The sequence below is a fragment of the Leucopleurus acutus genome, assembly GCF_964270905.1.
Source record: "Leucopleurus acutus genome assembly, chromosome: 12".
NCBI lineage: Eukaryota > Metazoa > Chordata > Mammalia > Artiodactyla > Delphinidae > Leucopleurus > Leucopleurus acutus.
The window spans coordinates 81,639,053-81,666,028 of record NC_139154.1 but is presented as its reverse complement, the minus strand read 5'-3'; the positions used below and the strand labels follow the sequence as shown (position 1 = coordinate 81,666,028).

Sequence of the window (26,976 nt, the reverse complement as noted above, 5' to 3'; positions counted from 1 at the left end):
GCTTAAAATGGATAAGGATAGAATTTCCAGTTAAACAAAGTGGACTTAACACCCATTTGCTTCCTTCCCCGATTCTTCTAAAATGAGAGTAAATGAATTACTGTTAAAAAGGTGTACAGCACTGGAGCCTGCAGGCATTTTGGTGGGGATAATGGCAGACTTCAGGAGGGCTCATGCCAAGGAGTACTTCCCAGAACTTCTGCTGCCAGTGTCCTTGTCCCCACAGTGAGCCACAGCTGCCCCCCGCCTCTGCAGGAGACCCTCCAAAACTAGCAGCCATGTGGCTGACAGGGTCTTGGTGCTCTGGCCTGGTGTCAGGCCTGAGCCTCTGAGGTAGGAGAACTGAGTTCAGGACATTGGACCACCAGAGACCTCCTGGCCCCATGTAATATCAATCGGCAAGAGCTCTCCTAGAGATCTCTGTTGCAAAACTAAGACCCATCTCCACCCAACAGCCAGCAAGCTCCAGTGCTGGACGCCCCATGCCAAACAACTAGCAAGACAGGAACACAACCCCACCCATTAGCAGAGAGGCTGCCTAAAATCATACTAAGTTCATAGACACCCCAAAACACACCACCAGATGTGGCCCTGCCCACCAGAAAGACAAGATCCAGCCCCACCACCAGAACACAGACACCAGTCCCCTCCACCAGGAAGCCTACACAACCCACTGAACCGGTCTCACCCCGTGGGGGCACACACCTAAAACGACAGGAACTATGAACCTGCAGTCTGAGAAAAGGAGACCCTAAACAAAGTAAGTTAAACAAAACGAGAAGGCAAAGAAATATGCAGCAGGTGAAGGACAAAGGTAGAAACGCACCAGACCAAACAAACGAAGGGGAAATAAGCAGTCTACCTGAAAAACAATTCACTGTAATGAAAGTAAAGATGATCCAAAATATTGGAAATAAAATGGAAAAAATGTAAGAAACATTTAACAAGGACCAAGAAGAACTAAAGAGCAAACAAACAAGGATGAACAACGCAAAAAATGAGATTAAAAACTCTCTTGAAGGAATCAGTAGCAGAATAACTGAGGCAGAAGAACGGATAAGTGACCTGGAAGATAAAATAGTGGAAATAACTGCCACAGAGTAGAGTAAAGAAAAAAGAATGAAAAGAATTGAGGACAATCTCGGAGACCTCCGGGACAACAGACCTCAGAGACAACAGTAAACCCACCAACATTCGAATTATAGGGGTCGCAGAAGAAGAAGAGAAAAAGAAAGGGTTTGAGAAAATATTTGAGGAGATTATAGTTGAACACTTCCCCAACATGTGAAAGGAAATAGTCAAGTCCAGGAAACTCAGAGAGTCCCATACAGGATAAATCCAAGGAGAAACAGGTCAAGACATATTAATCAAACTATCAAAAATTAAATACAAAGAAAAAATATTAAAAGCATCAAGGGAAAAACAACAAATCACATACAAGGGAATCCCCATAAGGTTAACAGGTGATCTTTCAGCAGAAACTCTGCAAGCCAGAAGGCAGTGGCAGGACATATTTAAAGAGATGAAAGGGAAGAATCTACAACCAAGATTACCCAGCAAGGATCTCATTCAGATTTGACAGAGAAATCAAAAGCTTTATAGACAAGCAAAAGTTAAGAGAATTCAGCACCACTAAACCAGCTTTACAACAAATGCTAAAGCAACTTCTCTAGGCAGGAAACACAGGAGAAGGAAAAGACCTACAAAAACAAACGCAAAACAATTAAGAAAATGGTAATAGGAACATACATATCGATAACTACCTTAAATGTAAATGGATTAAATGCTCCAACCGAAAGACACAGACTGGCTGAATGGGTATAAAAACAAGTCATGTATATATGCTGTCTACAAGAGACCCACTTCAGATCTAGGGCCACATACAGACTGAAAGTGAGGGGATGGAAAAAGGTGCTCCATGCAAATGGAAATCAAAAGAAAGCTGGAGGAGCAATTCTCATATCAGACAAGATAGACTTTGAAATAAAGACTGTTAGAAGAGACAAAGAAGGACACTACATAATGATCAAAGGATCAATCCAAGAAGATATAACAGTTGTAAATATTTATGCACCCAATATAGGAGCACCTCAGTACATAAGGCAAATGCTAACAGCCATAAAAGGGGAAAACAACAGTAACACAATGATAGTAGGGGACTTTAACACCCCACTTTCACCAATGGACAGATCATGCAGAATGAAAATAAATAAGGAAACACAAGCTTTAAATGACACTCTAGACAAGATAGACTTAGTTGATATTTATAGGACATTACCCCCCAAAACAACAGAATACAGTTTATTCTCAAGTGTTCATGGAACGTTCTCCAGGATACATGGTATCTTGGCTCACAAATCAAGCCTTAGTAAATTTAAGAAAAGTGAAATCGTATCAAGTATCTTTTCCAACCAGAATGCTATGAGACTAGATATTGATTACAGGGAAGAAACTGTAAGAAATACAAACACATGGAGGATAAACAATATGCTACTAAATAACCAAGAGATCACTGAAGGAATCAAAGAGGAAATCATAAAATACCTAGAAACAAATGACAATGAAATCACAACGACTCAAAACCTATGGGACTCAGCAAAGGCAGTTCTAAGAGAGAAGTTTGTAGCAATACAATCCTACCACAAGAAACAAAAATCTCAAACAACCTAACCTTACACCTAAAGCAATTACAGAAAGAAGAAAAAAAGACCCAAAGATAGCAGAAGGAAGGAAATCATAAAGATCAGGTCAGAAATAAAAAGAAATGAAGGAAATGATAGCAAAGATCAAGAAAACTAAAAGCTGTTTCTTTGAGAAGATAAACAAAATTGATAAACCGTTAGCCAGACTCATCAAGAAAAAAAGGGAGAAGACTCAAATCAACAGAATTAGAAATGAAAAAGGAGAAGTAACAGCTGACACTGCAGAAATACAAAGGATCATGAGAGATTACTACAAGCAACTCTATGCCAATAAAATGGACAGCCTGGAAGAAATGGACAAATTCTTAGAAAAGCACAACCTTCCAAGAATGAACCAGGAACAAACAAAATATAAACAGACCAATCACAAGCACTGAAATTGAAACTGTGATCAGAAATCTTCGAACAAACAGAATCCCAGGACAAGATGGCTTCACAGGCGAATTCTGTCAGACATTTAGAGAAGAGCTAATACCTATCCTTCTCAAACTCTTGCAAAATATAGCAGAGGGAGAAACATGCCCAAACTCATTCTACGGGGCCACCATCATCCTGATACCAAAACCAGACAAAGATGTCACAAAGAAAGAAAACTATGGCCAATATCACTGATGAACATAGATGCAAAAATCCTCAACAAAATACTAGCAAACAGAATCCAACAGCACACTAAAAGGATCATACACCATGATCAAGTGGGGTTTATCCCAGGAATGCAAGGATTCTTCAACATATGCAAATCAATCAATGTGATACACCATATTAACAAATTGAAGGATAAAAACCACGTGATAATCTCAATAGATGCAGAAAAAGTTTTCAACAGAATTCAACACCCATTTATGATAAAAACTCTCCAGAAAGTAGCCATAGAGGGAACCTACCTCAACATAATAAAGGCCATATACGACAAACAGGGAACAGAAAACCCACTCCTAAAGGATGTGCATGCGAACTCACTTGACCTGAAAACCAGGACAAAAACGCCATACTGAGAAGCACATGGACCATAGGTGAAGGGGACCCACTTACTAATCTTGAAGCATCTGCCAGAGAGTCAGGAACCAACTGAGACACTCCCTGGGAACAGAGACACTGGCCAAAGCATTATTGCAATTTCAGGCTGCCTTCATAGTTCTGGTGCAGGTGAGCACCATTTTGAAATTTTCCCTCTAACCTTTTAGAAAGGAGAGGGAGAAATAGAAAGGACTTTAGAAAGGACTGGGAGAAATAACTGATTTACTTAATACATAGAAATAAACACAGAGACTTAGGCAAAATGAGACAGAAACATATTCCAATCAGAAAAATATGACAAAACCTCAGAAAAAGAGCTAAGGAAAATGGAGGTAAGCAATCTAGTGTATAAAGAACTCACAGTAATTATAAAAATGCTCACTGAGCTCTGGAGAAGAATGGATGAATACTGTGAAAACTTCAACAAAGATATAGGAAATATAAGAAAGTAATAAACAGAAGTTATAACTGAACTAAAGAATATGCTAGAGGGGTTCAACAGCAGACTGCATGAGGTAGAAGAATGAATCAGTGGGCTAGAAAACAGAACAATGGAACTCACCCACACAGAGCAACAAAATGAAAAATGAATTTAAGAAAGTGAAGATAACTTAAGAGACCTTTGGTACAACATCAAGCAGAATAACATTTGGACTATAGGGGTCCCAGAAGGAGGAGAGAGAGAGCAAGGGCTAGAAAAATTATTTGAAGAAATAGTGGCTGAAAACTTCCCTATTTGGGGAAAGGAAACAGACAGGTCCAGGAAGCCCAGAGAATTCCGAATAAGATGAACCCAAAGAGATGCACACCAAGACACATTATAATTAAAATGGGAGCGATTAAGGGTAAAGAGAGAATCCAGAAAGCAGCAAGAAAAAAACAACTAATTTTGTACAAGGGAAACCCCATAAAGGCTATGAGCAGAAATTTTCAGCAGAAACTTGACAGGCCAGAAGGGAGTGGCATGTCATGTTCAAAGTGCTGCAAGAAAAAACTTCCAACCAAGGATTCTCTACCTAATGAGGTCATCATTCATAATTGAAGGAGAGATGAAGGGTTTCAGATAAGCAAAAACTAAAGGAATCTGTTACTGGCCCTACAGGAAACGTTGAAAGGACTTCTTTAATTTTAAAGGAAAAGAAATGGTACTAATTAATAATAAGAAAATATACAAAAGTAAAAATCTCACTAGAAAAGGTAACTATATAATAAAGGTAGTGGATCAATCACTTTTATAAGGCAAGCATGCAGGTTAAAAGACAAATGAAGTAAAATTAACTAAAATTACAATAATTAGTTAAGAGATGCATAAAATAAAAAGATGTAAAGTGTGTCAATGAAAGTATAAAATGTTGGGGGGATAAAAAGATAAAACTTTGGAATGTGTTCAAATTTAAGTTGTTACCAACTTAAAACAGGCCACTATTTAAATAGGATGTTATATGTGAATCTCACTAACTATAAGGAAAAAATTATAGTAACTACACTAAAGAAAATGAGAAAGGAATCTAAATATAATGTTAGAGTAAACTACTAAAGCACAAGGGAAGAGAGAAAGAGAAGAAAAAAGGAACAGAGAACTTCAAAAATAGCCAGAAAACATTTAACAAAATGGAATAATTATGTACTTATCAATTATTACTTTAAATGCAAATGGACTAAATTTGCCAATCAAAAGTGGCTGAATGGATAAAAAAAGAAGACCCATCTATTAGTTACCTACAAGAGAATTACTTCTCTTGTAATTCTTGAAAGGAAACACACAGACTTAAAGTGAAGAGATGGAAAAAGATATTCCATGCAAATGGATGTGAAAAGAAAGCTGGATTAGCTATACTCATATCAGACAAAATAGACTTTAAAACAGAGACAGTAATAAAAGACAAAGAAGGGCATTACATAATGATAAAAGGGTCTGTCCAGCAAGAAAATATTAACATTTATAAATGTATTTGCACCCAACAGCGGAGAACCAATATATATTAAGCAAATAATAACAGACTTACAGAGAAAAATTGAAAGCAATACAATAATACTAGGGGACTTTAACACCCCATTTACATCAACAAATCATCCAGACAGAAAATCAGTACAGAAACATTGGAGTTAAATGACACATTAGTCCAGATTGACTTAATAGATAAACATAGAACATTTCATTCAAAATCAGCAGAATACACATTTTTCTTAAGTACACATAGAAACATTCTCCAGGATAGATCACTATTAGGTCATAAAACAAGTCTCAGTAAATTGAAGAAGATTGAAATCACATTAAACATCTTCTTTGGCCACAGTGGTATGAAACTAGATATCAATCACAAGGAAAAGGCCAGGAGAAAACACAAAAAGGTGGATATTAAATAGCATGCTACTGAGCAACCAGTGGGTCATCAAAGAAATCAAACAATACCTAGATACAAACGAAAACAGAAATATGTCATATCAAAATCTATGTCATGCAGCAAAAGGAGTTCTAAGAGGGAAGGTCATAGCAATATAGGCCTACTTCAAAAAGCAAGAGAAATCCCAAATAAACAATCTAACTTTACACCTAAAGGAGCTAGAAAGAGAAGAACAAATGAAGCCCCAATTAGTAGAAGGAAGGAATAATGAAGATCAGAGCAGGAATAAATGAAATAGAGACTAAAAAAAAAAAAAAAAGAAAAGATAAGTGAAACAAAGAGCCGGTTCTTTGAAAAGATAAATAAAACCAACAAACCTTTAGCTAGAATAACCAAGGAGAAAAGAGAGAGGACTCAAATAAAATCAGAAATGAAAGAAAAGTTACGGCTGATACCACAGAAATGCAAAGGATCATAAGAGACTACTGTGAACAGTTACACACCAACAAATTGGACAACATAGAAGATAAATTCCTAGAAAGATAAAATCTTTACAGACTGAATCATGAAGAAATAGAAAATCTGTATAGACTGATTACTAGTAAGGACATTGAAACAGTAATCAAAAGCTTCCCAACAAACAAAAATAGAGGACCAGATAGCTTTTCTGGTGAATTTTTACAAGACAGAGATTTAATACCTGTTCTTCTCAAACTATTCCAAAAGGTTGAAGAGGAGGGAAACATTCCAAACATTTTATACTACCAAAACCAGGCAAGGACACCACACAAAAAAAGAAAATTACAGGCCAATTCTTGATGAAGATACATGTAAAAATCCTCAACAGAATATTGGTAAACCAAATCCAACAATACATTAAAAGGACTGTGCACCATGATCAAGTAGGATTCAGGGATACAAAAATGTTTTATCACCCACAAAGCAATCAACATGATATATCATATTAACAAAATGAAGGATAAAAATCATACAATTATCTCAATAGATGCAGAAAAAAATATTTGACAAAATTCAACATCCATCTATGCTAAAAACTTACAGCAAAGTTAGTAAAGCAGAATTTACCTCAACATAATAAAGGCCATATATGACAAACCCAAGCTAACATCAGTGGTGAAAAGCTGAAATCTTTTCCCTTAAAATCAGGAATAAGACAAAGATGTCTATTCTCACCACTTTTATTCAACATAATGTTGGAAATCCTAGCCATAGCAGTTAGGTGAGGAGAAAATAGGTATTCAGATCAGAAAGGAAGAAATAAAACTCACTATTTGCAGATGACATGATACTATATAGAGATAACCCCAAAGACTCTGCCAAAAAAATGGTATAACTAATAAATGAATTTAGTTAAGTTGCTGTATACAAAATCAATGTACAGAAGTCTGTGGCATATCTATGCACTAATAACAAGCTATCAGAGAAATAAAACAACCCCATTTACAATTGCATCAAAAAGAATATAATACCTAGGAATAAATGTAACCAAGGAGTCGAAAGACCTATACACTGAAAAGTACAAGACGCTGATGTAAGAAATTGAAAAATATATAAATAAATGGAAATAATATTCCATGTTCATGGACTGGAAGCATTAATATTGTTAAAATGTCCATTCTACCCAAAGCTGTCTACCGGCCTACCTTAGAGACATTGTGGGTTCAGTTCTAGACCACTCCAAAAAAGCAGATATCTCAAAGTGAGTCACAAATGTTTTGGTTTCCCAGTGCATCTAAAAGTTATGTTTACACTATACTGTCATCTATTAAGTGTACAGTAGTTTATGTCTTTAAAAACATTGTACATACCTTAATTAAAAAATATTTTATTGCTAAAAAATGCTAAATATCGTATGAGCTTACAGCAAGTTGTAACCTATTTGCTGGTGGAGGGTTTTGCCTCAGTGTTGATGGGTGGTGGTTGCTGAAGGTTGGGGTGCCTGTGGCAATTTCTTAAAATAAGACACCAGTGAAGTTTGCCACATTGATGGACTCTTCCTTTCACACATGATTTCTCTGTAGCATGTAGTGCTGTTTGATAGCATTTTACCCAGAGTAAAACTTCTTTCAAAATTGTAGTCAATCCTCTAGAATCCTGCTGCTGCCCTATCAACTAAGTTTACATAATATTCTAAATCCCTTGTTGTCATTTCAGTAATCTTCATAGCATTTATACCAGGAGTAGACTTATTTCATCTCAAGAAACAACTTTCTTTGATCATTCATAAGAAGCAACTCCTTAAGTGTTAAAGTTTTCTCATGAGATTGCAACAAAATTCAGTCCTATATTCAGGCTCCACTTCTAATTCTAGTTCTTTTGCTCTTTCCCCCACATCTGCAGTTACTACCTCCACTGAAGTCTTCAACTCCTCAAAGTTATCCATGAGGGTTGGAAACAACTTCTTCCAAACTCCTGTTAATGTTGCTATTTTGACTTTTTCCCGTGAATCATGAATGTTCTTAATGGCACCTAGAATGGAGAATCCTTTCCAGGTTTTCTTTTCTTATCCTTTTTTTTTTGGCCATGCCACATGGCTTGCAGGATCTTAGTTCTCTGACCAGGGATTGAACCCGGGCCCCAGCTGTGAAAGCACTGAGTCCTAACCACTGGACCACCAGGGAATTCCTAGAAGGTTTTCAATTGAATTTGCCCAGATCCATCGGAGGAATCACTGTCTGTGGCAGCTATAGCCTTAAGAATTGCTTTTCTTAAACCATAAGACTCGAATGTCAAAATTACTCCTTGATCTATGGGCTGCAGAATGGATGTTGTGCTTGTGCTAGCAGGCATAAAAACAACATTAATCTCATTGTACATCTCCATCAGAGTTCTTGGGTGACCAGGTGCATTGTCAATGAGTAGTAATATTTTGAAAGAAATCTTTGTTTCTGAGCTGTAGGTCTCAAGGGTGGGCTTAAATTATTCATTAAATCATGTTATAAACAGATGTGCTGTCATCCAGGCTTTGTGGTTCCATTTATAGGGCACAGATAGAGTAGATTTAGCAGAATCTTAAGGTCCCTAGGATTGCTGAGCATTGGCTTCTACTTCAAGTTGGCAGCTGTATTAGCCCCTAACAAGAAAGTCATCCTGTCTGTTGAAGCTTTGAAAACAGTCATTGACTTTTCCTCTCTAGCTATGTAATTCCTAGATGGCACCTTCTTTCAATAGCAGGTTGTTTGTCTACATTGAAAATTTATTGTTTAGTGTAGCCAGCTTCATTAATTTTATCTTAGCTAGGTCTTCCAGATAACTTACTGTAGGTTCTACATCTGCACTTGCTGCTTCACCTTGTACCTTTATGTTCTGGACATGGTTTCTTGCCTTAAACCTCATGAACCAACCTCTGCTAGCTTTAAACATTTCTTCTGCAGCTTCCTCACCTCTCTCAGTCTTCATAAAATTGAAAAGAGTTAGGTCCTTGCTTTGCATTAGGGTTTGGCTTAGGGAATGTTGTGGCTGATCTATCCAGGCCACCAAAACTTTCTCTATATCAGCAATAAAGTTGTTTCATTTTCTTATTATTTGTGTGTTCAGTGGAGTAGCACTTTTAATTTCCTTTAAGAACTTTTCCTTTGCAGTCACAACTTAGCTAACTGTTTGGCTCAGGAGGCCTAGCTCTCAGCCTGTCTTGACTTTCAACATGCCTTCCTCAATAAGCTTAATCATTTCTTTTTTTAAAGTTAAATTAAATTAAATTTTTTTGTTTATTTATTTTTGGCTGCATTGGGTCTTTGTTGCTGAGCATGGGCTTTCTCTAGTTGCGGTGAGCAGGGGCTTCTCATTGCGGTGGCTTCTCTTGTTGTGGAGCATGGGCTCTAGGTGTGTGGGCTTCAGTAGTTGTGGCTCATGGGCTCTAGAGCACAGGCTTAGTAGTTGTGGTGCATGGGCTTAGTAGCTCCACGGCATGTGGGATCTTCCCAGACCAGGGCTCGAACCCATGTCCCCTGCATTGGCAGGCAGATTCTTAACCACTGTGCCACCAGGAAAGCCAATTATTTCTAACTTTTGATTTAAAGTGAGGGACATGCAACTCTTCCTTTTACTTGAACACTTAGAGGCCACTGTAGGATTATCAACTAGCCTAATTTCAATATTGTTGTGTCTCAGGGAATAGGAAGGCATGAAGAGAGGGAGAGAGATGGGAGAACAGCCTGTCAGTGGAGCAGTCAAAACACACACATGACATTTATCACTTAAGTTAGCCTTCTTATATAGGTGCGGTTCATGGTGCCCCAAAACAATTACAGTAGTAACATCAAAGATCACTTATCACAGATCACCATAGAAAAATAATAGTAATGAAAATGTTTGAAATATTGCAAGAATTACCAAAATGTGACAGAGACATGAATTAAGCAAATGCTATTGGAAAATGGTGCCTGTCGACTTGCTCAGTGCAGGGCTGCCACAAACCTTCAGTTTGCAAAAAAGCAATGTCTGCGAAGCACAATAAAGTGAAGTGCAGTAAAAGAGTTATGCCTATATAGATTCAATGTAATCCTTACCAAAATTCCAATGGCACATTTTGCAAAACTAGAACAAATAATTCTGAATTTTGTATGGAACCACAAAAGATCCCAAGTAATCAAAACAATTTTAAGAAACAGTAACAAAGCTGGAGGTACTACACTTCCTGATTTCAAACTATACTACAAAGCTGTGGTAAGCAAAATGGTATGGTACTGGCCCCAAAACAGGCACACATATCAATGGAACAAAATTGAGAGATCAGAAATAAACCCACACATAAATGGACATTTAACTTATGACAAAGGAGCAAAGAACATAGAGTGGAGAAAGGATAGTCTCTTCAATAAATTGTGTTGGGAAAACTGGATAGCCACATGGAAAAGAATGAAACTAGACCACTATCTTATACCATACAGAAAAATTAACTGAAGATGGATTAAAGACCTGAATGTAAGATCCGATATCTTAAAATTCCTAGAAAAAAACATAGGTGGTAGGCTCCTTGACATCGATCTTGGAGATGATTTTTGACATCAAAAGCAAAGGCAACGAAAGTAAAAATAAACAAGTGGGACTACATCAAACTAGAAAGCTCCTGCACAGCAAGGGAATCCACCAACAAAATGGAGAAGACATTTACCAATCATATATCTGATAAGTCCAACATATAAACTCAATAACAACAACAACAACAAAAACTGATTAAAAATGGGCAGAGTATCAGAATAGACATTTTTCCAAAGAAGACATACAGATGGCCAACAGGCACATGAAAAGATGTTCAACATCACTAATAATAGGGAAATGCAAATCAAAACCACAATGAGATACCACCTCACACCTGTTAAAATGGCTATTATCAAAAAAACAAGAAGCAACATTTATTGGAGAGGCTGTAGAGAAAAGGGAACCTTACACACTGTTGTTGGAACTATAAATTTGTATAGCCACTATGGAAAACAATATGGAGATTCCTCAAAAAATTAAGAGTAGAGCTACCATATGACCCAACTATTCCACTTCTGGGTATTTATCCAAAGAACATGAGAACAGTAATTTGAAAAGATATATGCACCCCCATGTTCATTGCAGCATTATTTACCATAGCCAAGACATGGAAACAACCTGAGTGTCCATTGATGGATGAATGCATATAGATGATGTGTTATATTTATACAATGGAATAATACCCTAAAAAAGAATGAAATCTTGCCTTGTGCAGCAACATGGATGAACCCTGAAGGTATTTTGTTCAATGAAATAAATCAGATGGAAAAAGACAAATACCCTGTAATTTTTACTCCTGTGTGGAATCTAAAAAACATTAACAAAGGAATAAACAAAATAAAACAATAGCAAACTCATAGATACAGAGATCAGATTAGTGGTTACCAGAGAGGAAGGGGATTAGGGGTTGGGTGAAATGGCTGAAAGGGGCAACTGTATGGTGATGTATGGTAACTAGACTTGTGATGGTGATCACTTTGTAGTGTGTAAGATGTCGAATTTTAATGCTGTACACCTGGAACTTATATAATAAAAGTTCTTTTTTTTTAGATTTGTGTATGTTTTTAATTTTACATATATTGTGTTTTGTTTTTAAACATTACATATAATCTTTTATATGTATCCAATAATTAAAACAATTTAAAACCAAAAATGTTAAACAACATTTTCAGCATAAGACTTTTATTTAGTAATATACATTCAGAGAAAAACTCTGAGAGACAACAAAATGTTATTAATAGCTGTCTCCGAAGAGTGGAAATACCGGAAATGAAACTTTTTTGTTCTTTCCTTATTTTCTCAATTTTATACAGTGAACATATTACTTTTATAATCAAGAAACCAAATTATATTGAAATATGTATAAATATGATAGAAAAAAGGAAATGAATGCTCTGACCAAAGACAGTAGTGCACAAAGGCCCCAGGGGGCAGTAAGATCTTCTGCCCCAACTGGATCTTCAGCAGAGCTATCTATTCTCCCTGCTGGGGGCATTCTTCTCTTTGAACCCGTGTGCAGTCATACTTCTTCTTTAGGGCACAGCTTTAGTAAGTCACCTAGAGAAGCCTTCCCTGCCATTTAGACTAAGTTAGTAACCCTCTTACATGCTCTCATTATGCTTGACATTTAAAGTTGTGGTTTTTTTGCGGTACGCGCGCCTCTCACTGCTGTGGCCTCTCCCGTTGCGGAGCACAGGCTCCGGACGCGCAGGCTCAGCGGCCATGGCTCTCGGGCCCAGCCGCTTCGCGTCATGTGGGATCCTCCCGGACCGGGGCACGAGCCTGCGTCCTCTGCATCGGCAGGCGGACTCTCAACCACTGCGCCACCAGGGAAGACCCTAAAGTATTTTTTGAATTGAGGTATAATTGACTTATTATAGTAGTTTCTGGTGTACAGCATGACGATTTGATAAGTCCAGTTAGCATCCACCACCATACATGGTTACAAAAGTTTTTTCTTGCGATAGGAACTTTTAATATTTACTGTCTTAGCAACTTTCAAATATGCAATACATTATTATTAACTATAGTCTCCATGCTGTACATGATATCCCCATGATTTGTTTATTTTATAACTGGAAGTTTGTACCTTTTGACCCCCTTCATCCATTTCACCCACCTTCCCCTTCACCCTCCTGACTCTGACAACCAATCTGTTCCCTGTATCTGTGAGCTTGTGTTTTGTTTGTTAAGATTCTGCATAGAAGTGAAGTCATATGGCATTTGTCTTTCTCTGACTTATTTCACTTAGCATAACGCCCTCAAGGTCCATTCAAGATGTCACAAATGGTAGGATTTCATTCTTCTGATGGCTTAGTAGTATTACATTGTATATATATACCACGTCTTCTTTATCCATTCATCCATCGATGGACGCTTAGATCTTGGCTATTGTAGATAATTCTGCAATGAACATGAAATAATGGTCCCTATATCTTTTTGAATTAGTGTTTTCATGTTCTTTGGATAAATACCCAGAGGTGAAGTTGCTGCATCACATGATAGTTCTATTTTTGAGAAACCTCCATACTGTTTTCCATAGTGAGTGCACCGATTTGCATTCCCACCAGCAGTGCTGAAGAGTTCCCTATTCCCCACATCCTCGCCAACACTTGTTATTTCTTGTCTTTTTGATAAATGCTATTCTAATTTGAAGTAATCACAAACTTTTACAGAAAACTTGTTAGTACAGAGAATTTTTTTTCTTGAACCATTTTAGAGTAAGTTTCAGATCTGATGCCTCCCACCCCCAAATACTTTAGTGTGTATTTCCTATAGAAAATGTGTTGTCCCACATCATCTATATAACCATCAAAATCCAGAAATTAACAATGATAATAGTACTACCATCTAATACTCAGAGTTTCACCAATTGTTCCTCCAGTGTCATTTTTTATAGCAAATGATTCTCATTCAGAATTACTTGGGTTTTTTAAGTAAAAGAAGGTGTGAAGAATGAAAAATACTGAAAAGAGTTATGTGTGATCAGGATTTTCTAAGACTGGATTGAATTTAGATGGGTAAATGGATTTTGTTAGGAATGGGCTAGAACAAGACTGGGTTTGGTTTCTCCCTCCAAAGTATTCTTGAAATTCTGCTTTTGACAACAGATTGTGAGTTTCTTTGCCTTTAAGTGACTTGTATTTGCTTTTGAGATCTTTTGTAACTTTGGTTAAGGAGTAAGTATTGTCTCACAGTGACCTATGATCTTATTTGACCAAGTGTTTTAAAACTTTTTGACATACTTCCCAAATATCAAATTTTAATTGTTTCTTTTGATTTCCAGCTAACTTTGGGGTACTTTAGAGGTCCCCTGAGGTATCTTAAAGAGAAATATTTAACTAGGATTATTTGGTATGTTAAGTTAAATGTAATCATTTGGAATTCTGGTTATTATAACCAAGTTTCTTTATTGCTTACACTATAATCAGATGTTTAACCATGGCTTTTAAGTCTTTTGTCATTTATAGATATTTTTGTACTCTGATGCTGTTACAAAAAGTGCTTCATCATCAAGATTCATAGAAAGGCTATGGAAGCAGTTACAACAGTTCCACACCAATATGATGGCTATGCGAGGATTACAGCCCATACTGACTTAAAACAAGGAGCTGTCCTGCCTCTGGGGCCCCTAGATCAGGCATCCAGAGATTTTTACTCCCTGACAGGCAGAATCGACACCCCCCACTCAGCTCTGAAGCAGTTACAGAAGACGGACGATTGCTCTTCTGCTCTCATAAGAATATGGGAGTAAAATATCTGAGGGGGGAATGAAACAGGAGGGAAGGAGGCAGGGCACAACCTTTGAAAGAATGACATAGCCCGAGGACATGACATAAACTGATTAGAACCAAATGGGTCCAAGATGGTGGACATGTCGACTTCCACTAGACCTTAAGCCTCAGTATACCTCACTGTAACACATCAGCATGCTAAATGACACGCCCACAGGCGTCATGACAGTTCCAAGACCAACCATAAGGATCAAAAAAGTGGGTGGTGGCCCAATTCCTGGAAATCCCCACCCCTTCCTGAAATAGCTGCAATAAGCCTCCCACTCATTACCCTATGAGATTACCCACCCCTAAAAAAACTGACAACCCCATACCCTGGTGCCTTTCTCACCTTCTGAGATGGCCCACACTGTCTGTGGAGTGTGTTTCTCTCTAAATAAATCCACTTCTTACCTAAAAAAAAAAAAAAAAGAAAAAAAGACATGTTACATTTAGTTATCATGTCTCTTTATGCTCTTTAATTCTGGAACAAATCTTTCATCCTTTTAATTTTTTTTAATTTATTTTTTAACTTTTGTGACTTTAACACTTTTGAAGATTTTTTTACCACTCATTTTGTAGTATGTCCCTAAATTTCGATCATTGAAGTTTCCTCATAAGTAGGTTCAAATTATGCATATCTGGTGGGAATATTCCAGAAGTGATGCTGTATTCTCAATGCATCCTAACAGGCAGTGCACAATTTCAGTTCGTGTCTTTATTGATGATGTTCATGATCACTTGGTTAAGGTGATGTCTGCTAGGTTTCTCCACTGCAAAGTTACTTTCCTCTTTGGAATTAATTAGTATTTTGTAAGGGAGATACCTTGAAAATATGTGAATATCTTATTCCTCATTAAACTTTAAATATATTTTTAATTTATTTTATCCCTGTGGGCTCAGGTACTGTTTTAGTCAATGATTTTAATCCATTAGTACCATTATTTATTTTTATAAGTTTAAGTTGTCCCTGATGTGGCCAGTGGGACCCCTTGCAAGCTGGCTTCTCTGTCTTTGTGCCATGTCCCTGTCAATATTTGAGCATTTCCATTCTATCTGGCACAACAGATCTTTCAGGCTCTTATTATACTTTCCCTTCCTCAGTGCTGGAATCAGCCAATTCTCAAAGGAGCTTGGTTCCTTTTAGAGGAGAATAGTATCTAGAAGCCAAGGTGTGCTTTAGGTGCACTCATTGCTCTTGGAGTATCACTGCTCCCAGGTACTCTCAGTGGCCAGAGCTTAGGGAATGTATGTATGTACGCATACACACATACTTGCACACACTCACTTCTGTATCTCAATATATCGAAAACCATGAGTTCATACCAGTACCTCAAATTCTAATCTATCACCACAGGGTTCATTCTAATGTTCTCTCTTTTTATATTTGTACTTCTCTCTCACTGGGAAAGCTGACGCTTCCGTATCTTTATTTTATTTACTTAAAATCACCCTGTATGCAGACAGTCTTCTGTCTCTGTGACAGTTCCCTTCCCTGCATGTGTACGTTCTGACACACTATGTTGGGCTGCCCCTGTATGTGGGTGTCCTCCTCACTTTATTCAGCCTCTAACACCCAAGACGAGGCCATTGCTCCTATGAATGTGCTTCTTACCCTGCTAGGGTTCTGACATACTATGTCAGGCTGACTTTCCCTATGGACACCTTCCTCATCCAGCTTAGGCTCTGGCACTCCATGGGAGGTGGGTCTTATGTGGATGCCTTTCTATTCCTGCTTCGGTTTTAAGAGCCCCACTCTGGGCCAGATGCAGTAGGTCAGACTTGTGCATAGAATTCAGGACCCCTTCTTATCCTCATAGTTCTATTCTAGAGTTGTAATACTTGGATGCATGGAATATTCATTATGTACACATATTCTTTATGTACACAGGATATGGCCTGTGTACATAATGCATATGGTTCTTGGATTTTTTAAGAATCTTTTTATTAAAAGTATTACATATATATTGAAAAGTATAAAGATTATAAAGATATGTTTTGAACTATCAAAAAGTGAACACACCCATAAAATCTTCACCCAGGTCAAGAAATAAAATATTATCAGTACCCTAGGAGCCCTACTCATGACCTTTCCCTGGCACTCCTTATTAGGTATCTCCAATATAACCAACAGAAATAAACTTCATTCTTTAAATTATATGTCCCAATTAGTGGCATGATGAATAAAATAGAGCTTCAGTAAGTACACATGATTGACTATTTTGAAAAACTATTTGAAAAGTTAATTATAGCTTTTTTGAGGAAGTTTTATCATTCAGTTTGAGAAAGTTTGGAGCAGTCAGTCACTAGGGGGCAGCCTGCACTGCTTCCATTTCTTTAGAAATAGTTGTATCCTTTTGTTAGTAACTAGAATTATTTTGCATGGAAGGAAACAAATGTTATTTCAAAGAAAGAAATATTTCACTATTCACAGATAGGAAGAAAGTGGACACAATTATTTTGTTCTCCTGTAATTCAACTGCAGGAACGGATTCCATGGTCAAATACTCTCAGCATCTTGGAAGCCTAGCTTTGCTTTTGTAACCCCAGCAGAGCATCCGAATTGGAATGGTTTGGAAGGTTTTTTGAATCTAAACAAGCTTCAGATAATTTATCCACACCTTCCTCTAAACCTTTCTTTTCTGCAGATTTCTCCCAAATAACCTACTAGACTCCAGTTAAATTAGAGAAGAGAAAGCCACAGCTCAGAATTCTATCCACTGATTTCATTTTGCCTTGCTTAGTGTTAGTTTCTTTTGGTAGCACCCTGTGAAAAATACCAGAGGAAGCGTGAGAGAAAAACGTTGGTCTTCCTTGGCGTCAATTCTTTACCACTTCTTTCCTCATGCCATTCTAGTTTTGTGTATTTCTTTTCTAACTGGACTGATAAACTATCCAGTTCCTGAATATCCCTAGAATAGATAAACCCATGTCCACATACTTTTGAAGTATTTTATTTCCAGTAACATAAAGAGATTGTTTCTGCCCTCCTCCCTGCCCTACTGACCCTGCCGTACAGTATGGGTTGGCTTCTTATTCTCCATAACTTTTTACCATAATCTAATGTCATTTCTTCCTTTCTACAGATAGAGACATCGGGATCTACCAGTATTATGACAAGAAAGAGCCACCAGGTAAAGTATCTGTTCTACTAAAGTGATTTTTATAAACTTTTTATTCTAAACTATAAAATACTGACTTGAAAACTCTGTTTTTATGAGTCTTAGATGAATTCTAGAATTTCAAGAAAGGTTACTCCAGTTCTTCGGAAAAATGCTGAGGTTGATATCTATTCTATATAAAATAAAGCAATATTGAGAAAATGCTATAGCAGAACCTGAAAATTTTCATTTTACTGCTGATTAGACTGATAACTGGACAGTCTATTCTCGTTTATTTATCAGTGTCCCAGTAGAGGGCATTGTTAATGCATGGGTCCCACTGATGCTGGCCTCCCGGATCCTCACCTGATATCTGAAATAGGCATTTCTGAGTGAGTGATCAATTTTCTTTATCTGATTAATCCTGTTAATCCCAGAAGTTTCATGATGGGCCAAAAGGTCTTTCTAGCTAGAGTTACTTCCTGTTTTGGTCTCTGTTGAAGTGAGGCTTGTGTGGGCATCCTGTGTGCTTAGCTTGGTGGCTAATAGGCTGACTTCATGGTTCTGATGACAGACTGAAGCAGCTTCTGTTCTGGGCTCAGTTGCAGTTCTGTTCCCTATCTGATGAGATTGCGAACTCAGGATATTGGCCCACCTGTTGTGCTTTGTAAGCCTTTTCACTACAAATTTAGGAAATCTTCTATGAAATGAAAACATCCAAGTTATGGCATTTTTCAACTGCCTTTTTTAAAGTTTAGCATGTTTTATTAATCTCAATAGCATGTATAAATAATTATTTATGCACATATAAAGATACAAAGTATTATAATAAAAATAATTTCCACTTTTTTTTTTTTTTTTACATCTCTCCGCTGCCACAATATCAGCAACAGAGCATGGTAACTTAGAAGAAAAGCAGAAGCTGGCAGAATGTAAGTTTTACTTTATATTTTTTTGGAATTATTATAAAACTGGAATTTTAATATCCCTGAAAATTCAGTCTTAAAACATATTTTAAACTTTCTGCACAAATAGAAAATGTTATTCCTTACAAATTTCTTATAAATTCCCATTGTTTAGGTACATAAACATGAATAAGAATTATATTGTTAGGAATTTTTCGTTTGGACCATTGAAATCTCTGTCCATTGTTTGGTGAGACATATGCTTCTGTAAACACAAACTATCTTAATGAACCATATTTATATTATTTAATATATTTAAAAAGTGTGCCATGCTTAAATTCTGATAACATTTTATTATCCATATTATGCCTAAATTATTAATATGTTTTACCCGTTGTAAGAGAATAAGATTTGTAATTATCAGTATTAGCATTTTATTCTCTTTAGTCTTTCCTGTTTTCAAATATATAAACGTGTTATATATGTAATATGGTTACAGTATAATGTGGTTAAAATATGACTGTTTTATTTGGAATATAGGTGGAGCTGAATATCCTATTTATTCTCATTTTAAATGATCAAGCTAACATTTAATTTTTAAAAATACTGTATTAGTACCTGCAACAGAGATTTAAAACTTTTTACATATGCTCTGCACATCATAAATTATGTTTATAGAATGTCATTAATTTGCTTTAATAAGATAATAGCAATTCTATAAAAATTTAAATGCCTGTATATACTGTATATTATATGTACATACACACAAAACACATGTACACACGCATTTAGAATTATTATTTAGGAGAATTCAGAGATGAATTCGTTTTTGTGATGAAATAGATATCATAATGAATTTAATATTCTGTTAATTCTTTTAAACAGAACTATTTTTAGTTTGTCTTAGGTTAACATTGAGACTCTACTAAATAATTTTATCTTTTTAAAACAAAACAAAGGCTTATCATTATTGAATTGTGGTGTAGATTTTAAAGAGAATTATTTTAAATAGAAAAGAGCACTGTTAGTGTCTAATCTGTTAAAACTTGGATTTCCCTCAAATTTGTCCTTAGTTTAAATGTGTGATGCTTAATTTTAAATTCATTTTCTCTGTGTTATTTTTTAAATTTTATTTCTTTCCTCACTATATTCATTTACTCATAGGAATTTTCAGATCTGATAAGGCTACTTGCACAGTTTGGAATTTCTTTCGGATTGACTCTTTATTTATATGAAAATGTTACTTCTGTGGTAAAGAGTGGGTCATTTACTGTTAAGTGCTAGATTCACAGGCCTAGGAAACTTTCCCAGGGATTCTCCGAGCCTTGTTAGTTGTCATCATAAAATTTTGATCAGGGAGATTGTTTTGTGGTAAAAATCCTGTTTTTATGACAGAGCCTTTCAAAAACTGTCATTTGATGATGGAAGTGAAGCCTACTTCCTTTCAGTTAAGGAGGTGTTTTATTTTAATCTCCTAAGGCACATTGCTAAGCAGAGTTTCCTTTTTAAACCATGTTTAACTAACTGTAGTACACGTTTTGTTTGCCAGCACGAGATTTTCCATGGACGCTCAAAAACAGACGCCCAGAAAAACTTCGAGACTCACTCAAGGAGTTGGAGGTATCTTTCCAGAAGTTTCAAAAATGGCAACAAACAAATCTGTTTTAAAACATCTTTCAACAGCTTTAATTTTCATAAAGGATCAACTCTCCTGGTGATGATAGCTTTGCTTTTGTCCAGTGAGGAGTTCCAAAACAGTTGCATCTTTGTGAGGCATGCTGATCTTTTTTTTTGCTTGCAAATCAGAAGCACTTTAACTGGTAACGACAATGTGTACAGCCAACTGCACTCTCTTTTTCTGTTTCCTTCAGGAGCTGATGCAAAATAGTCAGTGTGTGCTGAGCAAATGGAAGAACAAATATGTCTGTCAGGTAAAAAGGTTTGACATGCTTTCGCAGTGTTTAACCAGTGGAGCTGAAAACTATGCAGTAATTGGTATTCTTGTGTTATGATAGGTAATGGACAAAAACTTTTTAGGAACAGGTATTTCATAGTTTGAATTCTAGTCATTCTAGAACTAACATTAGACAGATTGACTCAGGCTACCTCATTAATCAGTATAGTTGTACTGACACTATAAGCACTAGTAACAGTCTTTTCAGATGGTATTTTTTGTTTGTCATAGATTTAATCATATTTATGAATGAAGGTAAAACCATAGGACAAAAGGTATTTTGACCACTCTTGTAAGCACTTGTGAACACCATGCTTATGGAAATCAACAAGCAGACTAGAGTTAGACCTAACAAAACAAGACATTTGCTCTTACTTTTTGAACCTTCTAAACTGTACTGTTTAATATGGTAGCTGGTAGTCACCTGTGGCTATTTAAATATAAATTTAAACTAATTAAAATTAAAAATTCAGTTCCTCAGTTGCACTACCCACATTTTAAGTGCTCAGTAGCCACATGTTATCATATGGACAATATATATACAGAACATTTCCATCACAGGAAGTTCTTCTGTACAGCACTATTAGAGCCTGGACAAGGTGAGCTACATGTTGAATGGGTCTAGATTCAGGACATAATAATCACTTGTCCGTTGATCATAAAATAATGGACAAATATCTCAGCTGTGTCAGTAGGCTTAAAAAATGCTACTTGCCTAGAAAAATTTTACTCGCTTATGATAAAACGAATCATTAGTAATATTCTACTCCTACATGTAGTTGAAGTTACATCAGTACTAATAATTATAACTGTTTTATGGAATTAAATATCCTGTATCAATTTAAATTCTTACTTGCTTACAATGTGATTCACGAATTTTAGGTCTGACTACTGTTGTTTGACGTTTAGACCCATGGCTCTATCCATAAATCTACCACATTGAATTTGTAGTAATTATAAACTTGTGTTAATCTACTATTTGAATATAGATCTCATTTTAGTGGACTCTGGTTTGTGCTCATTTTTTGTTTAAACTAGTCTACCTTTATTCATGAAAGTGACTTTAGTTACCTCCTCAACTGTCATAATTATTATTTTCCAGAGACTGTTTACAAGGTTGAATTAATATTTTTAGAACCATAATACTTCTTTTTTTTTAACATTTTTATTGGAGTATAATTGCTTTACAATGGTGTGTTAGTTTCTGCTTTATAACAAAGTGCATCAGTTATACATATACGTATATCCCCGTATCTCCTTCCCCTTTCATCTCCCTCCCACCCTCCCTATCCCACCCTTCTAGCTGGTCACAAAGCACCGAGCTGATCTCCCTGTGCTATGCTACTGCTTCCCACTAGCTATCTATGTTACGTTTGGTAGTGTATATATGTCCATATATACACTACCACTCTCTCACTTTGTCCCAGCTTACCCTTCCCCCTCCACGTGTCCTCAAGTCCATTCTCTGGTAGGTCTGTGTCTTTATTCCGTCTTGCCCCTAGGTTCTTCATGAGCTTTTTTTTTTTTTTTTTTTTTAGATTCCATATATATGTGTTAGCATATGGTATTTGTTTTTCTCTTTCTGACTTACTGCAGTCTGTATGACAGACTCTAGGTCCATCCACCTCACTACAAATAACTCAATTTCGTTTCTTTTTTAGAACCATAATACTTCTTAAATTAGACTTAGGATACTATTGAAAAGGATGGAATTATTTAAAAATTCATAATTTGTTTTCATAAAAATTTTAATCAGACTTTAAAACTTGAATACAAAATATACTCCAGAAAGTTTTAAACTTAGTACAACTCAAATTGTACTTCTCAATGCCATTACTCACTTTAAAAGCTGGTTCAAAATTATTTGACTGCAGGGGAAGCCTACCACCTATAGTAAGAGGTGTGTCTCATGGCCTCACCCTTACTGTTGCACAGGTAAGTTGGAACATGTCAGGCATCTGAAAATATGCAGTGGAGCATCTCAGTACGCAATCCGTTTTAAATAGACTTTATTGCATTTTGATTTAATAAGCAGGTTTGTGTGCATGTATGTATGGGAGAGTATGAAGATGGATATTCCTCACTATTGAATTAATTCAACTCAGAAAAGGAATTTGTGTGATAGAATATATACAAAATTACTTCCGTGATTTATAGGAAACTGAAAATACTGATTTCATAGGCTGTCGTACCAATGAGTCTGTGTTTAACATTTCCACTGGAGCTTATCATTATGTTCTGTCATATTTTGTGCTTTATTTCTATGATTGATAAGATATGCCTTAAATAGACCTTTTACTACCAGCACATTCTTGATGTGATACATTTCAACAAGATAACTTGACCTCCACCGTGTCCACAGGTCCAGGTTATTCCCCATATCTTTAGGGCCTTTGAAAGACCTCCTAACGTTATCCATCCACTACCACAGTTTCTAGACAGGACTATTAGCTAGGTCTTCTAAAAATATGAATATGTGTGTTATTCTTAAAGATCTCTAATATGACAGAAAATTTAAAATTTGGTGCTCAAGCTAAATTTTCATAAGGATCCCCTTAACCTTTTGTTAGCTGCAAAATCAGTAAATCATCTCTACAGGCTCCCATAGGGTCCCCCTTTTGTACATCATCCAGTGTGGTAACTCTAAAGATAACATATGCTTTCATTTCTATTAGTAATTTTCCCCATATATTTAACCCTAAAATGGCAGCCATTGATCACAACGTAAAGTTCTCTCATTCTTAGAAAAGAAGTGAAAAAAGTTCCTCAGTATCTTGGTGCTAACATAGTTAGACTCTTCAGTTTTTGACTGTGCCACTCCTTAACTAATGTAAATCTTTTATCTCCCCCTCAAAAAGGGGCAGCTTTAGGCTATATGGAATTTATCTTGGTTGTCTTCTTTTTAAGGGATCCTTATTTCTTCGAAAGGTTCAGTTGTTCAGGAATTAGTGATGCAACTACAACAACATAAAGAATTTCAGAGGATGCAATCTGAGCCTGGATTTTTCCCTCTGTTGAATAACAAGGGGTTTTTTTGATAGGTTATCATCAGTATCAAAGCTTAATTCATGTTGTTGATTCAGTGATTCAATGACCTGTAAATTGTACCATTTAAAAAATAATTCCATTTGTAAATTCAGAACAGTTTATAAATCAAGACTTACCTATACATATGTTCTATATGAAAACTTTCTTTTGAAGTTGGTTTTTCAGACTGTACCTGTTACTAGTTTGAAATGAATTAAAAGTGTATCACATATATTTCTCACTGTTTTTTTGATCTCCTAAAATTATTTTATTATGAGAAAGTATTTAATAATTTTCTGCTTTGAATTTCTTAAACCATTTTCCAAACTATTCTTAGGGAATAATAGTTTCAGCATTAAGCTACTATTAAATTGTACACTGCTGTGGTGGAATATTTTAATTCCTTAAATTGTGCTTCAAGTCACATTCATATTTGCAGATTACTGCATAATTAGTTAAAAGCAATATTATCATTAAGATAGATGTAACTTCATATATATTGATTTTAGATTAAATTATTTGAATCATATATGTACATTTGAGCATAAAAGTATGATATAGTCATCTTTACCCTGATTTCTTTCTATACTTATTTGACATTTCCAGATACAATTTTAAAATGCCAAGAAAAGATAGTTTTCTTTTTAAATTCTTGTAATGAATTACTTGACAGGCTATGTAAAAGTAGAGATTATTTTCCAAGCATATCACAGATAAACTGTGACCTTAAGGAACTTATTTTATTATAACTTCCTCAGTTGTATAATGAATAGCATCGTTACCTGATCTTTCACCAAACTGTGTGAAAATCAGTTTCGATTTCCTCATAAAATAATAATTGACAAACCATGGTTTTAAGTTACAACTATTAGTAATAGCATATTATTTATACAAAACCCATCACACAGTATTTACTGACTGCCACCATTGCAGGAGGCACTAAAGATGTGTGAAGTGTGGGCTGAGTTGCCAGTATAACCTAGTCAAGGAAAACAGACATGTAAAATCACTAGGACACTAGTGAGTGCTAAGTTGTATGACACCAAGTTAAAAAGGTAATAAGAATTTAGAGAAAGCACAGAGATTAGCCTGGCAGTGGGATGTAGGCTAAAACATGAAAACCAGAGGTGGTTTCTACAAAGAACAAATGAAATGGGATAATTATTTTCTGGAAACACCAAACTAGGGGGTTTCTGGACTTGAAGATTCTAAGCACAGAGCAGAAGTAAGGTGGCTAGACTGAAAATAAGGGGATTAAGTAAGAGTCTGTATCTGGAATGGTGAGATCTTCCCCAACTCCTTACCCGCTCCAGCACCGAGGCTATATCTCAATGTAACTTATTTAGAAGACCCTTCTCTGACAAAATAGATTATTACTCCCAGAGCAAAGCCTATGCATACTGATATTTGGTAGTTCCCTTTGAAAATATAGATGTGCCAACAAATCTCCTTACAGTGAAGCCCAAGTTAACAAGCCTCCTTGTACACACCAAGCTTCCAATCAATTTTTTGGAGACTCACTTTTAAATATAACCAGGGATGGGAATGTAAATTGGTACAACCACTATGGAGAGCAGCATGGGGGTTCCTTAGAAAACTAAAAATAGAACTACCATATGACCCAGCACTCCCACTACTGGGCATATACCCTGCGAAAACCATAATTCAAAAAGAGACATGTACCACAGTGTTCATTGCAGCACTGTTTACAATAGCCAGGACATGGAAGCAACCTAAATGTCCAACAGATGAATGGATAAAGAAGATATGGCACATATATACAATGGAATATTACTCAGCCATAAAAAAGAAATGAAATTGAGTTATTTGTAGTGAGGTGGATGGACCTAGAGTCTGTCATACAGAGTGAAGTAAGTCAGAAAGAGAAAAACAAATACCATTTGCTAACGCATATATGTGGAATCTAAAAAAATAATAGTACTGATGAACCTAGTGGCCAGGCAGGAATAAAGACATAGACATAGAGAATGGACTTGAGGACACTGAGGGGGGGAGGGGGAAGCTGGGGTGAAGTGAGAGTAGCATCGACATATATATACTACCAAATGTAAAATAGATAGCTAGTGGGAAGCAGCTGCATAGCACAGGGAGATCAGCTCGATGCTTTGCGACAACCTAGAGGGGTGGGATAGGGAGGGTGGGAGGGGGCTCAAGAGGGAGGGGATATGGGGATATATGTATGCATATGGCTGATTGACTTTGTTGTACCAAAGAAACTAACACAGTGTTGTGAAGCAATTATACTCCAATAAAGATCTTTTAAAAAAATAAATATAACCAGGGAGCCAGAGATCCACAGTACTTTCAAGGAAATCTCCATCTGTAAATCTAAGATCTATGAGTCTGAGGCTAAAACAAACAGAAAAGAAAAAGAATCAGGGACAGTACAATAAACAGAACTAAATTCAGGGAATTAAAATTAATCCCCACAGAGAAATAAGAGAAGTTCTTGCATCTTTGAAACAAGAATAGGATGCTATTTTTGAAAAAGGAATACTCAGGAAAAAGGAAAGGAGCTCTTGAGAATTAAAAATATGACAGCATAGGGGCTTCCCTGGTGGCACAGTGGTTAAGAATCCACCTGCCAATGCAGGGGACACGGGTTTGAGCCCTAGTCCAGGAAGATCTCACATGCTGCGGAGCAGCTAAGCCCATGTGCCACAACTACTGAGTCTGTGCTCTAGAGCCCGTGAGCCACAACTACTGAGCCTGTGTGCCACAACTACTGAAGCCCACGTGCCTAGAGCCCGTGCTCCGTAACAAGAGAAGCCACTGCAGTGGGAAGCCCGTGCACCGCAACGAAGAGTAGCCCCTGCTCACCGCAACGAAGAGTAGCCCCTGCTCGCCGCAACTAGAGAAGGCCCACGCACAGCAACAAAGACCCAACGCAGCCAAAAATAAAAATGAATTTTAAAAATATGACAGCATAGATAGAAGAATTAATAGAAGAATTGAACGATAAAGTTAAAATATCCCTATAATGCAGAACAGAGTGTACTAAAGGACATAGTGAACAATAGGCAATAGAAGATAAGATTAGAGCATCAGGCCAGAAGGTCCAATATCTTACTAATGATAGAAAACAGGAGGGAAGAAACAAACAAACAAAATATAATAGAAGAAAATTTCC

General features: G+C 36.4%; 1 protein-coding gene across 1 annotated transcript in view; it reads left to right on the top strand.

Moving 5' to 3' along the window:
* Positions 1–26,976, top strand: part of WDPCP (WD repeat containing planar cell polarity effector) — a 276,624-nt gene that overhangs the window by 89,372 nt on the left and 160,276 nt on the right. The window contains exons 3-6 of the mRNA XM_082852381.1: positions 17,925–17,972; positions 18,827–18,871; positions 20,394–20,464; positions 20,716–20,775. Of these exons, the coding sequence (XP_082708507.1) occupies positions 17,925–17,972; positions 18,827–18,871; positions 20,394–20,464; positions 20,716–20,775 (224 nt within the window). The remainder of the gene's footprint in view (positions 1–17,924; positions 17,973–18,826; positions 18,872–20,393; positions 20,465–20,715; positions 20,776–26,976) is intronic.